Genomic DNA, 17,553 nt, shown 5'->3' on the forward strand with positions numbered 1-17,553 from the left:
ACCCCCTTTTTACAGTTTTTGGGCAGCATGTCAACAAAGTTTGCTGTCCAGCAAGAACTTTTTTTGAATACAGGACCTCTAAGAATACAGGACATGTAAGAATTTTTTGCATATGCCAGATTTCCCTCCTCCTGGGTTTTGATGAACTCAAGGATGTCTTAGTCATCTGTGCCTCTTACTAGAAAAATACAGTTTATTTAAAAGCCCTACTGAGAGGCAGGTTGCTCCTCAGTTCCAAAAGCAAATATACAATGGTATTTTTTGTCCAGAAATCATGTCATAAAATTCAGAGGTTTTGTTTTCTTTAAAATGAGTGTGAGGATTAAGGCTTTATCCTTGTTCCCTTTTGATGTCAGTTAATTCATAACTTCTATCTCTTAGATGTAGAAGGGGTTGGTACATGCCCTTTTGTTTTCTCACACCATGAAACCTTCTATTTAGATGTCATAGGTTTGGTGTTGTATTTCTTGATATATTTCACATAACCAGAAAGTGTGCAGAGGAAAGTTCTTTGATCAGTGTTTAAGTCGTTCAGCCAGCTGAAATTCACTGCGTATCTAGGCAGTATTCATTTTGTGGGAAAGTGAGCATGCAACCTTGTTTTGCAGTCACTTATGTCCCTTTTATTAATGTATGTGATACATACATGTGATTAATTATATATGGATGTTGGGTGTTATCTTTAATATCCCCTTCCTGATGCAAAGGGCTCAAGATAGGATACAGTTATTCATCACATCTCATGCAATAAGAACTTCTGGGGTTTTCTAAATCCATATATGAACAACTTCTTTGTAAAGAGAATTTTCTCAGAAATCTGTTTCTAAATTTGTTAGAAGCTTCCCGGTGAAATGGTGAAGGAGCCATTTACTTTGTTTAGTTTTAACTGCTGTCACTCTCTTTTTTGTCATCAAATAAGAACGCCCATTTTCCACAATAACAGGCATCAGAGTAATCAAAAATGTTATGCCGATCCTTTTGAAGTGTTTTAGCATGTGAAAAACACATGGAATGTTCTTTAAAAAAGTCTTAATCTATAGATACTCATAGCATGTACTGCTCATGCTTCGCTTCTGATACTATTAAACTGCCAGTTGTTGTTCTGTGCGTAGTTGACTACAAATATATTTTTTTAAAAAACACAGTTACAATCAAATAAAACCTTCCCAGTCCCCTTCAGCCCCCGGTCTGGTTGTGCGTGCACATCTTTGTTAGAGATTTTACCTTTGGATATCTCAGTCTTGGTTAACTTTCTGCAATTCATCTGATTTCAGTTAAATTTTACTGAAGGTTAAAGCAGAGACGATGCAGTCAGTCTTTCTGTTCAGGGTGGGTCTAGTTTACTTTCAGAATCACACTCTATTTGACCTGAATGCTTTGCATGTCTTAAGCTGTAAATGATTCCCTGTGAGTTTTTTCTTACTTTTCCAATTTTATGTCAGTTCATGACTCTACACCCATTAAATGTCACCTATGTGTAGGAACAATTTAAATATACCATTCCATTATTATTATTATTATTACAGTAAAACTTTACAGTTTTTAGATAGCTGCTTTTTCCCTTTAGTGTAATTTATATGTATCTTAATTTTAACTTAACACTTTCAGTATGTTGAAGTGTATACTCAGATCATTGTCACTTACTGTGAAGCTGATAAACTAACTGCTCTTTGAATAACTCCTAACTAAAGTATGCTATCGTAAAGAATTAAGTGTTGAAAATATTTCTATTCACATTTACATAATTTTGACTACTCATAAAAGGATTAATCTGTCTTCCAGGGATATGTTTCCCAAGTAAGCATTCCATACATGATATACCAGCCTATTCGTTGATGTTCTGTTTAAGTTAATTCACATCTAAATCTTGCTCATCTTTGATAGTAAGGTAACTTTCCTGCTGATGTCCCAGTGTTTGGAATTTCTTCGTCAAGCACTTGTCATTGTGCATGTTCACACTGTGCTTACACAGGATTTATTCAGGAACTTGAAACTGAGAATTTTAGGTGCAGCAGGAAGCCTATGGTGTTTGGATGTGCTAATATCCCTAATTCTGGATAGCCTTCTTCCTAAGAGCATAAATCTGATCCTATGCCATCTATTCAAATGATCCGGGGTTTTTTCCTTTTGGGTTATTTTGTTGGCATCAGAGCATACATTGACATTATTTTTTATATTATTATTTTAATCTTTAGCTGTTCGTATTTCTGTCCCTTTTCTATAAAAACTGTGGGCTAATAATATTCTTTTTTTGAGGTGCTATTAAATTTAGAAAATACAATAAACACTCATTAAAATTTAATCATATTTAGGTTGTGTCATAAGAACGTATCTCATCTTGCACTTGCAGTACTTAGTTGTTATAAGTGCGTGTCCTGCAACCGCATCTTAAAGGCTCTACAGCTGATTTAAGCTTAGATTCCAGAAGATTCTCACAGACCCCTTTTACTTTAATACCTCTGTCACATTACTGCTAACTTCCCATTCCTGAAGATAAAAGGGCGATGTACACTTCTTGCTGCTGTACTCGTGATTGGAAAATAAAAATCGATCAGTAAAAAGATTATTAGGAGTAATAAGAGAAATGGAAATTACAAGCCTGTGAGAAGAATAGAAATGGATGGTATTGTGGATGATACTGGCAGCTCTCCTAGTAGTTTAGAGCCTAGTTTACTAGCCTTAGACCGGATTTTCAGTTGTCCCTGGAACATACAGCACAGAAAAAGGCCTGCAGATAAACTCATCTGTGTAAGGCAAGCAGTGTGTTATGCCGTGTAGCTCTGCACAGGCCATTGCTTTACACAGAACTGTTTTCAAGTCTCCTACTGAAATTGCAGAAATCTGAAGAATAAATTACAGAAGATTCTATTTATAGATAAACTCATGTTTTTCTCTTGCCTTTCTGGGCTTTTTCGTTACTACTTAGAAATACTTACCTAGTAAGATGGTTCTGCTCCTACTTCCTTAAGGGTTTGAAGTCCAGTTTCCTTTTAATACATTATCTAACAGTTGTAGTTGTTCCTGTAATAAGATCTGAGAAACAGATACAAGTATTTTATGTTACAACAGAGTTCATTTAGTCTTGAATTAATAAGTGAATATGAAAGAAATTCACATAAATTCAATTACTAGAACAAAAATGAGTATTTAGTGTTCATTAAGTACCTAAAATATGACATTTTTTCAGCAACATGATTGGGATATTATTTTTATAGTCTAATAATGGTTAAATAGTTTTTCACTGCTTGCCTGGAAGGTGTGTATCCTTTTATTATTCCCCACCCCCATGTTTCCTATTCTAATTTGCAGCTGATTCCTAAAGAGAAAAATGAGTCAACCTTGGTGTGCTCAATCCCATGTCGGTCCTGCCTTTTTTATCGTTTGGATTTGGTTTGTCTCTGGAATATAGTCCATTCCGTGTTCTTTCCTATGTATGTATGTGTTCCTGTGCACATACACACACTGTGAGGTACATCCTGTGCACATACACACACTGTGAGGTACATCACTAAGGGCTTACTTACACTGCGTACTTACTGACCAGAATAGTTCTGGCTTCTGTATCAGAATAGGAAGTTATTCTGAAATAGTGGCGTGTTAAATTCATACCCAAACTTGTTTGTCGCTCATTTCCCTTCTAGGCCAGTGTTGATTTAACACTATTACACTGTTAAGGAAATGTTAAGGAAGCTCAGAGTAATGTTACCTTCTGCTTGTTTCCTTGTGTTCTTTATTTAGTTACACAGTAGCAACCACTTAAAGGTGACTAACACAGTATTTTATTTTTTTTAAATGTGGCTTGCTGTGACCATTTTACTTTCTAGTGTGAAAAAGGCCTTAAGATAGCTGTGTGGCTAGAACAAGAAATCTGTGTTGCAACTTTAGGCATTGCTGCAGCATAAGGCTTGAGAAAAGGGAACTTTCCAAGCTTATAAATAACAGAAATAAAATATAGGCAGTAGGGCGTAGTTACAACTGGAAAGGAGATCTCACCATTGCAATGGCCAGATCACTGGTGAGTGAGTGTCTGCAGTGGTGGGACAGTTGTCAGGGAATGGAAGAAAGGAGAGGGAGGAACAGGGTCTGTCAGCACCCTATACACCATCTCATTTAATTTGAATTGCTCACATGGGACAAGTGTTTTTTCCAAGTATGGGGGAATGATTAGAGGCAGAGTTTAAGACAAATTCAGTATCAGACTGAACGGCTGGCTTCTCTTCCAGCTTACTGTAAGATGGCATCTATCAGCCAATGTAATTAGTACAGTTGGCTGAGAAAGAGATCGCGTTTTACGGTGGGAAAGGTTCGTGTTTTGATTCAGGGAGATAGTGGGTGCAGCAAGGGTTGATTACTTCTACATATAATTTGCGTTTCTACAAAAGGCTTAGCTTTTGTATTTTTAACTGCATTGGCAAAATACTGTTTAGGTTAAAATAACAAACACTCAGCAGTTATGTCAGAAAAGGAAACTGCAATTTTGTGGGTAACTATTCATCATACATCTTTCTCCCAAACGTATGTTATGGACAAGTTACTATAGTAGGAATATGATCTGGGTTCTCTTTCGTTTGAAACAGAGTTGTATTAGGTCTGCCTCATAAGGACTGAAGAGTGTCTGAACCCTGAGAAACTGTGAAGACTGGGAATATTCTCCTAGTATCAGGAATGTGAAGTGGTGATTTGGGTTTTTATTTTTAAGGGGTACCCAAAATAACCACTGGGAAGTTGGTTGCATAATTATTGCATTGCATTAAAGCAAAATCTTTTGTTTGTGTATACAGAAGAAAGTAGTATCTTTTCTTCTTAATTTCTTGGTTTTGCTCCCTTTTTGTGATTCTTACAAAGCAATCAGATGGACACATTGCTTTAAGTCCCTGAATCTGGGTGGGTAACAAAGATTTGAGGAAGTTTGGTTTCACATATTTTTTTTCCTTTTCCAAGACTGCCAGGCAGCTAATGGATAAAACAGTTAAGCAGAAATGGATCAAAGTATCCAAATGTGTACTTGGCATCTGTTCTACTGTGCTATTCTTCCCCTGGGATTCTCTAAGATTGCAGTGGGTGGTTTAAGTAGTATGTAATTCAACTGAACGTATTCTGACTTAAAAGGTGAAAATACAAATGTCCACCAGCAAATAATTCTTTTGACAAGTAGAAGGAATCAATACTTCTCTCAGACTCCGCAGAGATTCAGCCTTGAGTCAACAACCATAGCATTTTTCTCTTGAAAGAAAAAAGGAGTTTAGGTTTGTTAGGAATAGTACACAGCATGCGTATGTGCACATGCATGCAAAGTTTTGGCTGTCTTGCAATGAGAACTGGCACCAATCCTTATTGGTCATCTTAATTTTAGAACACCCAGGTTCTTTACATGAAAATATCTTTTTTTACTTTCTGATTTTAAAAGTTGCCTGGATGTTCTGTGTGTTATTCCAAAGTGGACTTTGGAATTTTTTTATGTACGTACACGCTCTCTTACACGCACGTGTTCAGGATTTGTTACATGCACTTTGTTTCCAACTTTGTTTGGAGTTTTTTGAAAAAAGAATCTTTTGAATGAGAAACATTGACCTAGGAGAAATGTGTTTTGAGCACAGAAACATCTGTGGACAGTTGCTGTGCGCTTATACAGGGTACTGAAATGACCAGGTACCAAAGGATGCTTTCAGCAATAATTCACTTTGCTGGGTACTTGAAAAATACATAAATTAGTGCTGCAGAAGCACAGCTTTAGAATGCTGCCTCTACTCCCCCTTCACTAAAACTAACTGGTGCACATTTTGGTGCATATAGATAAAAGGAAGGTCTGGAGCGAGGAAGACGTATATCCTTGGTGGAAAAGGGTCAGGTTAGAGAATGCTTAAGCAAACTGGATGTTCATAAGTCCATGGGCCCTGATGCACATGAGTGCTATGGGACCAGGCAGATGTCAGTGTGAGGCCACTTTTGATTGTCTTCCAATGATCATGGTGACTGGGGGAGGTGCTTGAGAACTCCAGGAAAGCAAATGTCACTCCTGTCTTCAAAAAGCACAAGGAGGACGACTTGGGAAGCTACAGGATGTTCAATCACACCTTGATCCCTGGGAAGGTGATGGAACAAATAGTCCTGGAAACCATTTCCATGTACGTGAAGGACAAAAAGGTAACTGTGGTTAGTGAGTATGGATTCACAAAGGTGAAATAATGTTTGACCAACCTGAAGGGAGGGTGCAAAGAGGATGGTGGAGCCAGGCTCTCTTCAGCAGTGCCCACTGCCAGGACCAGGGGCAATGGGCACAAACTCAAACACAGGAGGGTCCCTCTGAACACCAGGAAACACTTTTTCAGTGTGTGGGTTTCTGAGCCGTGGCACAGGTTGCCTGGGGAGGTTGTGCAGTTTCCAGCCTTGGAGATATTTGGAAGCTGCCTGGATGTAGTCCTGGACAGCTGGCGATAGGTGGCCCAGCTTGCACCGGGGAGCTGGACCAGCTGATCTCCAGAGGTTCCTTCCAACCTCAGCCCATCTGTGATTCTGTGAAATAGATCTGAAACTTCCCCATTGAACAGAGGAAAAGTAATCTCAGATTTGTTTTATTCACTGTAGTCCATAGAAGGAATAGGAAAAGAATGCACAAAATGGTGTAATTGTAGTTAGTATGTTTGTGTTACGTTTAACTTACAGTCAGTGCTGCTTAGATTGGATTGCGCATAATGCCTAGGTAGTCCTTCAGATGACGTTGATAAGAATGCAGCTTCTTTTACTTAGTGTTGAACAGTTGGTGATAAGTTCTGAAATTCTTTCCTTGTGTGGCACGGAGTGTTGCTTTTCAGATGTTCAAATTCTGTGCAGAAAACACTGAATTAAGTGCAGAGCAGAGAAAGACTAGAAGATCCACTGCCCTTTAGACCTTTCTGGTGACTAGTTTCTCACAGAATGGGGAATGCTGAAGGCTGGCAGCTTTTACAGAATAGGCTGCCTGTGAGAAGAGAGGCAATAAGATTCTTTTCCTCACCAGAATTTTCTCAGTGGCAGGTGGGACAGTGTGTTGCTATTGAAGTGGGGCTGGAGGATGTGCTGCTTTGAGGGGAAAGGTCTTGAGTCTTGCATTGTTGTATAAAGGTGAGAGTTAGTATCACTGCAGCACAGTGATCCTCATTCAAGTGTTAGAAGGACTTTCCTAAGAGATCTGGCCAATTTGATGCACTCTAGGTGTGCTTTAAGATGGCTACATTCTGAAGAAGATTGGTTTGCATTAATGGGTTGTGAATCCAGAATGGGGAGGGATGATGAGCCAAACAATATGGGCCTAAGCACAAAAGCTTGGGAATCTCTGACTTGTCATTGTCAGCTCTGTTATTGCCTGGATTCTCATGCATCCCTTAAAGTTTAAGCCACACAGTTACTGAACTAATACTGCCTTTTCTAACAGATATAATTTACTTTTTGTGTTTTAATTATACAAGTAGTGTTGCTCTGTTTTTTATCTACATTTGGAGGTGTGTAGTTCACTGGGTTCAGTGGCACTGGTATTTTTCAACATTTTTTTAATTTATTTTTCAGAATATTTGTGAATTTTACAATATTTTTTAGGAAGACTCATCACTGACCTAAACTTATTCCACTGTTTTCCTCTGTCAGGAAGAAGGAAATATCAAAGAAATCGCAATAACTCACCATGTAAAAGAAGGACACGAGAAAGCAGACCCTTCACAGTTTGAACTTCTGAAAGTACTAGGACAAGGATCCTTTGGAAAGGTTGGTAACCAGACTCTTGTGGAGCCAATTATTCAGGAGTATAGCATTGAGTAATATTAGGAGTGAAACATTCAGAACAATGCAATCTTGCATTAAGGCAATATTGCAACAGAAAACCTATGTCTAAATTATTGCCAACTAGCCACTGTAATTGTGGCAGAGCTTTTCAAAGCAGTAAGTTGTATTTCTGGTTTGTATGATATGTTGATCTTGAAAGATCCATAGAAAAATTGGCTTGATATAAAATAATTGGGTATTCACTGTTAAAATGGAATCTCATTTTTCTGTAAATACTCTTCTTCTGTGTTTGAGGGGGCGAGGGTTGAAAGATTTTTGTGGTAAGTGTTCCTAGTTGCTAACTTGCTAATGGCAGGTACCATGCCAGAAATATCGAGTCTTTAACAGACCTTCAGATAAATACCAAGGTACCAGTACGGAAGCTATAGCCAGAATTTATTCTTGTAGCAGATGATAATTGTAAAGAACAAATTTTAGGCAATAATGGCTACTGAAATAAACATGATGTAACCTAGTTGTGTTCATGGTAGGCATTATCTGCCATAATTTGGTTAGGGCACAATGTGCCCTGATACTTATTGAATCTTAAACAGAGCTTCAAATGTTTCAGGCATTTAGGGAGCACCGTCCACACTGAGATGTCACTAGGTGTACATGTCTCATACTTCTAGTGGTCCAAATCCAACACGGAAACAAAACATTAACTTTGTGTGGCAAAACAGAACGTTAAAAAACAATGGAATATGCAGTGTAAGACAGTCGAGCCTTTACATCCATTTTCAGCCTTAATTGTAATATTTAATGTGATGATAAAATCGACCATATAAAGCCAAATCCGTCTTGAATAAGGGAGGAAAATGAGAATAATTGATCCCATTTTCTCATGGTGGTAGAAGATTAGCTAGTCATATTATTGGAGTAGCAGTTCCAGTTAAGCTTGGAAATAGGGATGTTTTGAAACTATAAAATTTTGTTCTCAAACTACTAAGAATTCACTGAGAAACCTGATTTCAAAGGTGATTTCCTATGTGGTTTGATTTAACCCAGAATCATAACCAAGTTTTTATTTGGAAATCTTTAGATCAGGAGAAAGAAATCATTCAAGGGCAAGGAAATGTAATCTAATGAATGATAATTTTAAGAAAACTGTTAATTGATATTACTGAATTCAATTTTATAACTTCAGGGGGGCAACTTGGGGGGGAGCAAGGGGGTTTAAGTGTCTAGCTGACTCAAGCTATTACTAAAATGCCATTCTTGTCCTCAGTTGTTTTAGCCTTTATGCAAAAGGGATTAATATTACAAAACCCATAATCCCTTTTTTGTAATAATGTGGGAAGATGCCACTACTTCCTATTCACTTTAAAAAGACTTAATTTGCATGCTTTTCAAGGTCTCTTCACGATGATCTGGTAATTTCTGCATAATGCAAAGGGATATTGTTGCAAGTGGAAATTGGGTACAAAAAGACATAATACTAAATTCATGTAACATGCTTAACTTTCTTGTATACCATGACATGTCTCTATGCTTTTTCATAAATAACCAGTAAACCTGTTGCAGGTATTTGATTTTCTTTCTTTTCTCTTCATTTCTAAACTGAAATTTGGCTCTACTGGAATTCGTTTTGTATTAAGGATATTAAAAACAATACCGCTCAAGAAATCCCATTACACTAAGGAAGGAAATGAAACACCAAAATTAGTTTGGCAGACTGTTTGTCTTGAATGAACCTTTTAGATGATGAAATGAAGGAATAGTAAGTAACAATGCAAGGAAAGTTTTGTTTGGCTTTGCAGAATCTAAAACTGTCAAAGGAGCTAATCGTAGTGTTGGATATAATAAAGTGGAGGAATAATAAAGTTGAGTTTCATTGAAATGATATTGAGTACTTGGGTATCACAGCAAAGTACATTGATTTGACTTACCTTTATTTTCTTTTAAGAATTCCTTTTAATTTTCAATGCAGGTCTTTCTTGTCAAAAAAATCTCAGGATCAGATGCTAGACAGCTTTATGCAATGAAGGTATTGAAAAAGGCCACCTTGAAAGGTAAGCACTGTTGAGGGGAGACGGAGAAGTGGGGAAGGAAGAGAAGTGAGGGACATTATACCAAAATTAATCTTTAATTATTTTGGCTATTCTGCGGTTTGTGCCTTAACTTTCTTCAGTCAAACAGCAAATAGCAGAATACACTGCCTTGTGTTGTAAACCCAGAAGGTTTAAGTAAACCACAGTAATATATTGATAGTTGTAGGGGAAAGTAGGTGCCTTTCCATGCTATGCGTATTAGGTGATGCTGCTTTAATTGAGTAGCTGTGTTACATCTGCCACCTGGCTTGCTCCTGAGCTGTTATTGGAAACTTAATATCCTTCCTTTTTTCATTTGCTATGTGTCACCAAGGATACAGTTAATGCCTTTTGCTCAGTTTATATTTAGGTCATGATATTTAAAAAGTGCATTGTATCAGCTGTTTTATCCTGAAAGTTCTAAGCTTTAAGTTCTTTGAAACGGAAGTACAGAGCATGTTTTCACAAAACTTTTGGCACTTGGCTTTGGACATGGGATATGTTTGATAAAATCTTAAGTAAGATAAGTTACTTGAGCAAAAGTGAGTTGTAAATTGTTTGTTTCCTGGGTGGTTTTGGTCTTGGATGGTATCAGTAAGAAAGTAGTTCAAACCTGAACATCTCAGTTGTCCTGGAGAATTCAGTAAGAAAAAAAAAGAAATAATGTATTTGTTACTATAGATTAAAATGAAAGTCATCTTTCACCCTAATCCCTTCACCAGAATGTGTATTTGTTGCTTTATGCCATTGTTTAACACTTCTGTCTGTCTGTAGTTCTTCTAACTCATGATTACACAGAAATAGCAATGATAATTTTGGGATAGTTTCAACAACTTTAGTATTTTACCCATGTTATTGGTTATTGTACTGATCTGCAATTCTAACATAATTTCATCTGAAAATATTCCTAGAATGATGGAGGTAACAAAAACTCACATTGAACTGTGAACTTCTGCTAATATGTTGAACCTGAAATTTTTCTGCTTAACATAGTGCTGATATCTGTCCCACAAATCTAATTATATATCACTTAAAACTATTACAGAGGGTGTGGCTTTGAACAGTTTCCTATATTTTGATTCCTCTGTGTTTCATGGCACGTGTTGTTCTCATCATTTACTTCCTATTTTTCTGAAATTGATTTCCACTCATTTAAGTTACTCTGATATCCTCAATAGCCTTTCCTTCTCCAGCCTGTTATTAGCTCAGTACTGGAGTCAAAGGTCATTCAGCAGTTGCTTTTTTAAGATGTTTGAGGGCTTCTCTCCATCACCTTTTGACTGTGGTTTAACCGTATGTGTAAAAATTGCAGTCCAAGCTGTGGATCTAGTTCCGCCTACAGATGGCAGAGTGGTAGATACTGAAATTGAACGCTTGAATTTTGGTTGGAAAAGGACACTCATGGGCACTAAGAATTCGAGGATGCAAAAGGCTTGAGCAGAGAAGTGACACCAGGGGGAGGATGCTGCACTTCTGAATGCTTTGTGTCTGAATTTTCAGGTGCTTCTTAGTGTGGTTTTTTTAGTGTGTTTTCGTTGCAATTCATGTTTTAGAGCAGAGTTGCAAGCAATTGAAGCTTACTGTTGAAGTCTTAATGTGAAATTGACTGAAAATAATTCTTTTTTTCCATAATTGCAACATTTTTTTGAGATCTAATATTGTTATTTTTAAATTATACATGGTATTACTTGACTCATCTACAGTTCTTTAGCTCTTTAAACTCTGTTTCATAAAATTATATGTGCTCTAAAATGAAAGATACAAGTGCCCTTTAAGACCGCTTAATTTGAAGGCGGTGTGCATGATTCACAGATCACAGTTAGAGAGGAAATTTTCATAGGAATGTAACTCTCTTAGCCAGCATGGGTTGATGTAAGTACACAGTTCAACCTTTTAATGTTTAGAGCAAATCCAAGAATATACAGATGCGACTTTAAGTGCAGAGACTAGTTTATTAATACACTCTGATAGAAGGTGTCATCTTTCAGTGCTCCTGTATGATGGGGAGTAAGAGAGAAAGAGGGCCAAATCTTTGCTAGTGCCTGGCATCAAGTGTATTAAGAAAAATCAGTACTTCCAGCAGTACATACATGAAAAATGCAGTCAACCAAAGTCAGATTTTAAGTCAAATAATGGCTAACAGTAATGTCTGAAATGAGCTCCATTCCTTATACCTTTTTTAGTTGAGATTTTGTCAGTGTTCACTAGCTCTCATCTGTAAGAGTTACAAACTTTGTCCTGGCAGATTTGGACCTTCAGGTGGGACCCAGGCACTGACTGGAGCGGCAGGGGCGTGGCCTGGGGTAGCTGAAGCAGGTGCCATGTTCAGCTGACCATCCTGCCTGTCTCCATGGATTGCCAGCCCTATATGCGGGGCATCTGCACATGGTCCGCAGTGGTGCAGAAGCAGATGTATGTCCTGTTCTGAGCCACTACGGTGGGTAGTGGGACAACACAGGCAGCTTGGGCAGTAATCTGATGTCTGACATGCTCTTCAATGCATTTACTCTCAGTAAACCTTTTTAAATTCAAGAAAGGTTGTCTGAAGTACACACTACATTGAATGGATATTATTTTTTATTCTAAGTTCATAATAAAGGAAATTAAAGTTCCCTTCCAAATTGTAAAGGTACTTAGTGTCTTAATAGTGCAAGTTATTTGAATGAGTAGAACAAATATAACCATCTTTATGATAGTGTAATTTAATGATAGTATAATTATTACAGTATTTATAAGTTTATTCTGCTATAACTTTTAATTCTCTCTACTTTTCAACAGTAGGGAAAATGGCTGCTTTCTATACATAGCTGTGGTAGTTTCGCTTTACTTAAAAGATTAAGTGTAGGGCAAACTGAAGGGTGGTTATGTGCTTTGGGTAAATTTACTTACTCTTGTATCAGATTTTGCCAATAGCAGGAATTGAAGCAAATGGAAATGCATAAAGAGAATTTATTTCAGAGCGCATTTTTCTGATAAACCTTTCTCAGGTCCCTTCTGTGTACAGTGATCTGCAGACAGTTGTAATACTATGGGATACAATGTGAAACACATCAGGAAACATGAGGGGAAATACTGATTGACTATGTAAATTTATTATTTTAAAAAAATTTTGCGTATGTTCTGTTGTAGTTCGAGATCGGGTTCGGACAAAAATGGAACGTGATATCTTAGTAGAAGTTAACCATCCTTTCATTGTCAAGTTACATTATGGTGAGTTGCAAAAAAAAAAAAATCATTTTTATAGCATAAAATGGGTGCTTGACAAGATAATACTATGTCTAGCCATTCTTTTCCAAAACCTCTTATCTTTTGTATGTGTCATTCACTTGGGTTTTTTTAATTATTTCTTATTCTTGATTTATTTACTCCATAGAAAACATACTCAATGGCATTACTTCCAGTTGCATCAAAATTAGTGGGAATAGGCCTTTTAATAGTATGGACGGGCATAAAAAATTATTCACATGGAGGCAGGGAGGAAATCGGTACTCTTAACATGACATGCCTAAAGTAAACTGAAAAAAGAGAATAGTTTCTGGTGGTTTTTGTTTGTTTGTTTTTTCCAGTTCATATTTTTCTTTTAGCATCCAGTTTTTCCTACAGTTCAAACCTCAGATCTCTATCACCCTATGATGTGGTTTAAATATTGTAGCTTTTACTATTTTACTTGTCAGTCTTTTGCAAACTAGATGACATCTCCCTGTTAAGCTGAGCTTCCAGAGGTTTTAGAATATGTGCATTTGTTACTAATTTGTCCTTTTAAATCTAGGCTTTTTGCTTCCAATATCTGGAATAAAATGCTAACTAACCTAAGTATGGTTTATTTTTTTAGAAATTCCATTGGTGAATTGCTTTGTTTTCACATGGCATGAGAATTACTTGGTCCATGATAGAGGAACAACTACTTAATTTAACATTTTTTCCACAGAGGAAAGAGTAATAACTAATTTTGAATAATGAAAATAAGGGTGAATTATTTGGTATGCTATTCTTTTGATCGTGGGTAAAATTAAATTATGTTTAATTTTTTTAACTGATCTTTCCAGCTTTTCAAACAGAAGGGAAGCTATATCTTATTTTGGATTTTCTCAGGGGAGGAGACTTGTTTACACGTTTATCCAAAGAGGTAAACTTTTAATTTGAAAATCACCTATTGATAAAATTTGACTATAAATTGCTTTTATTAAGAGAGTTTAACTTTTTAAATTCTGTTTTCATTGAATGAAATTGTGAATTCTCTTTTTGTAACTAGCTAGAGTTTTTGTTTGCTTGGGTTTATGCACAAAGTAGTCGCCTCATGAAGGTCCTGTTGGTAATATACACTGTTACTGAAAAAAAGGCGTAGACAAGCAGTCTTTCTGTGCTGCTTTTTACACCTTGCAAAGTTTTCTTCTCCAATTGCTGCCTTGTTTAAAGATGAGTCTCAGAGCATGGACTCACAAAGTAATTGTATTGTGTGTATATATATGCAATATATGTATACCTGGTAGCCAGAATTTGTAGCTGCCTTCTGTTTTCCCTGGCTCAGAGTAGCAGTTGGGTTACCACTACAAAGCTCTATGGGTATTAAGAGGACAGTAGAATGCAATGCATTTTGTGTGTAAATATATCATTGTTTCTATGCTGACCACATAAAGGGTTACACTTAATTTGGTGAAGCCAATTCAAGTTGCTTCTTATAGTTTTGTTTTGCTACAAATAAGGAGAAGGTTACTAGTACTCTAAAATGGAGATTGTTATTTCTTAAAATCCATAGTTCTTTCTTGATTCCCAAGGAAGAATGTATATCTCTTTCCTGCTGATTCATCTTGAGGCACTCAAATTTGAGAAAATCTGGCAAGGTTAGATGAGAAGTATTCGTTATAAGTACCTGCATCTAAGCTAATTGTTCATAACTAACGGAGTGAAATGGTCATGCCAGATACCATTAATGTCATCCTTATATCAAATTATGTGGTTTTAAAGTACATCAGATGAACTGCAGCCTAAAAGTTCCTACTTTTTCCCTGTTGACTGTAAAGGGAAAAGTGATTAATTCAGAGCTAGATGTCTATGCTACAGATGTTTAAGGTTAGGAGAGATAAATTCCATGCAATGTTTTTTAAAGAACATAGTGTGGGTGTATTATCATCCTCATGGGATCTTTCATTATTTGAGCTTTTAAATATTTCATATAGAGATTTCCCTTCTTAAATGTGCCTGTACTAAATATTGGCTCTTTTCTGGAAATAACATCACCAACAACCTTTTGTACAAGCTTTGATATCACTTTCTCCCCTTTAATTACTAAGGGGAAAATATGGTATTCTCCATTCTTAAACCTTGCTTAAAATAATACTCATCTGTGCTCCTCACTGCTGTACTTTTTTCCAGGTCCATATGCTATATCTAAAGATATTAGTCTTAAATTCTTGGAGGGGGAGGGGAGAAAAAAAAGAAGGCTCGGAGTAGTAACTGAGGTAGAATCAAATCATGCAGGTTTTGCTTTTTTTTTATTATTCTTTTTCTAAATTCTTAGAAAAGTTTAATTGTAATGTTTTCTGTCAGTGGATCACGACAGGTGTTGATATAATTGGGACAACATACTCATTTCAGTGGATGTAAACAGGGATTAGTTTATCTTCCTGACAGAAAACGTGGGATTGCTATTTGAGATCTTACCTGTGCTCTTACATAGACTATTTCCTTAGTTTACTCTTTGATCTACCTTTTCTGCAGTTACAGCTCAGGTTGCATCTTGGGGTTACCACCATCACAGTAACTTCTTTCTCATACAACATAGAGATGGTATCCTCAAACACAAGATGCTTATGCCTGTCTTGTGTCCCTGACTTTGTAGATGAAATTCAGGCATTTGGACTTCTTTAGGCCATTTGTTGTCTGGAAATGAAATGGTCATAACCAATAAAGAGGTAGTCACATTCTGTAAATGCTTCCCAAAATTTTTCGGTATCACTACAATGTGTCTGTCTGTTCCCTTGAACAGTCAGATACAAATAACTTAAGTTTTGTAGGAAGAATAATATGATACTGCCTTCAAAAGTATTTTCAAGTATGTACTGTGAAATAATATCGATTAAAAAAAAAAAAAACCCTAGGTTTTGTCTAACCAAGAAATTTAGATTTCTAGGGTTTTGTAGAGAAATGAATTAAAGTAGTCTGAAGAACTGTTCTGCAAAACCACTTACGGTTGTTTAGCTGGTGCTGATGTAAACTTTACGAATTTTACATGTCAACTACACGTTTTGCTTTTCCAGGTGATGTTTACAGAAGACGATGTTAAATTTTATCTGGCAGAATTAGCACTTGCTTTAGACCATCTGCATAGTCTTGGAATAATATACCGGGACCTAAAACCAGAAAAGTAAGACTCCTCTGTGGCAAATGCAGTTTGATTTGTATAGTGCTTCTACCTATGCAGTCCGGTTTCCAGCTGTTAAACTTCAGTAATTTACTATGTAAACCAAACAGGGAGGGAGGTGGGGGAAGCTTGTGGGCTATTTTAATTAAAAAGGTTGGATTTTATTTCCACACAAACCAAGCATCTAGTTTCAGAGTGAGATGCCAAGTGTTATAATCCATGATACTTTAATTAAAGAGTATACTGAAATATCCCTACCTTTCATTTTCCAGGTGTTTTAGGGTGTACAGTGGAGAAGAGGTAGTCTTGGCCTTTTGTTTTTGTCATTATTGTAGAATTTCTGGACTAGAGATAAACTTAGTACAAATGCACAATTCAGAGTTACAGCTGAATGTTGTGTCTTTGCATTTGAAAGCCTAACAGTGAACACCTTTTCCAGTGCTGGTTTTAAAAATCCACTGCAGTAAGAGCAGAACGGAATTTAATTTTTACTTTGAAATATGAAAATAGTAAGTCACAGCCTTTATTTAACATATTGATGATCACATAATTAGACCGAAAGCTTAAAATAAGCTTCAAGTTAAAGTTCTGGTATGGTGTTGTGTCTCAGTAAGTTAGTCATCAGCGCTTCAGTCAAATGACGGAGTTCTGTCTCCTGTTTATGTCTTTCCTCCAGCATTTTTTTAGTTTTAGAGGACATAAAGAAGAAAACGTCAGTGCTGTCATCTGAACATTTGAACCTTTCAGATGTAAATGTATGGTGTAGTGTTACTCTCCACCCGGACAGGATTCTAAGTGACAATATAATGTGCACATCTCTGTTGTGCTTAATCACATAGTTAAGAGACTCTGCCTCATTGCAAGGAAATCTAGAATAACTCTGAAGTCCTGCTGTCCTAGGTCATCCCATTTCTCTGCTATGGCTCTATGGAGAACCTCAAAAGTCTGTGAGATAACTGTCTCATGCAAAGTATTAGTGGAAAATAGGAAAAATTATTACCATGTTTCACAGTACCTGGCTTTTACGTGGAACTTCCATTAGGGTACCTTGTTCTTTTGTGTCTCCTGGGGAAAAAAAAAGACACAAATTTTAAAATATTTAGCCCTGGCTCACAAGAAGGGAAAGATTCGTACTCAAATCAGAAGGTTGGAGACTTCTGGCATGGGGTTGCACTTACAAATAAACAGGGAATTAATTATGTTTAAATTTTGAGAGTGCTCTGTTAAATAATTCCAGAGTGAGGAAAAACAAGCTTACCAAGTGGAAAAAGATCTTCAAAAAGCAGAGCGACAGAACTTTAGTTATTTTGCTAACATTTACTTCCAAGAGGAAAAGAACAAAATAGTGATTGTCATAAGACTAATTAG

At 36.6% G+C, this 17,553-nt stretch overlaps 1 protein-coding gene across 3 annotated transcripts in view; it reads left to right on the plus strand.

Moving 5' to 3' along the window:
* RPS6KA3 (ribosomal protein S6 kinase, 90kDa, polypeptide 3) overlaps positions 1-17,553 on the plus strand; it is a 69,105-nt gene that overhangs the window by 23,643 nt on the left and 27,909 nt on the right. For 2 of the 3 annotated variants that reach the window (XM_010154472.1, XM_010154473.1), the window contains 5 exons: positions 7,621-7,737; positions 9,725-9,806; positions 12,954-13,034; positions 13,871-13,950; positions 16,082-16,188. In XM_010154472.1, the coding sequence (XP_010152774.1) occupies positions 7,621-7,737; positions 9,725-9,806; positions 12,954-13,034; positions 13,871-13,950; positions 16,082-16,188 (467 nt within the window). Of the gene's footprint in view, positions 1-6,531; positions 6,556-7,620; positions 7,738-9,724; positions 9,807-12,953; positions 13,035-13,870; positions 13,951-16,081; positions 16,189-17,553 lie in introns of those variants that run through there. The other variant, XM_010154474.1, reaches the window with a different exon arrangement.

The sequence above is a fragment of the Eurypyga helias genome, unplaced genomic scaffold, assembly GCF_000690775.1.
Source record: "Eurypyga helias isolate BGI_N326 unplaced genomic scaffold, ASM69077v1 scaffold15866, whole genome shotgun sequence".
NCBI lineage: Eukaryota > Metazoa > Chordata > Aves > Eurypygiformes > Eurypygidae > Eurypyga > Eurypyga helias.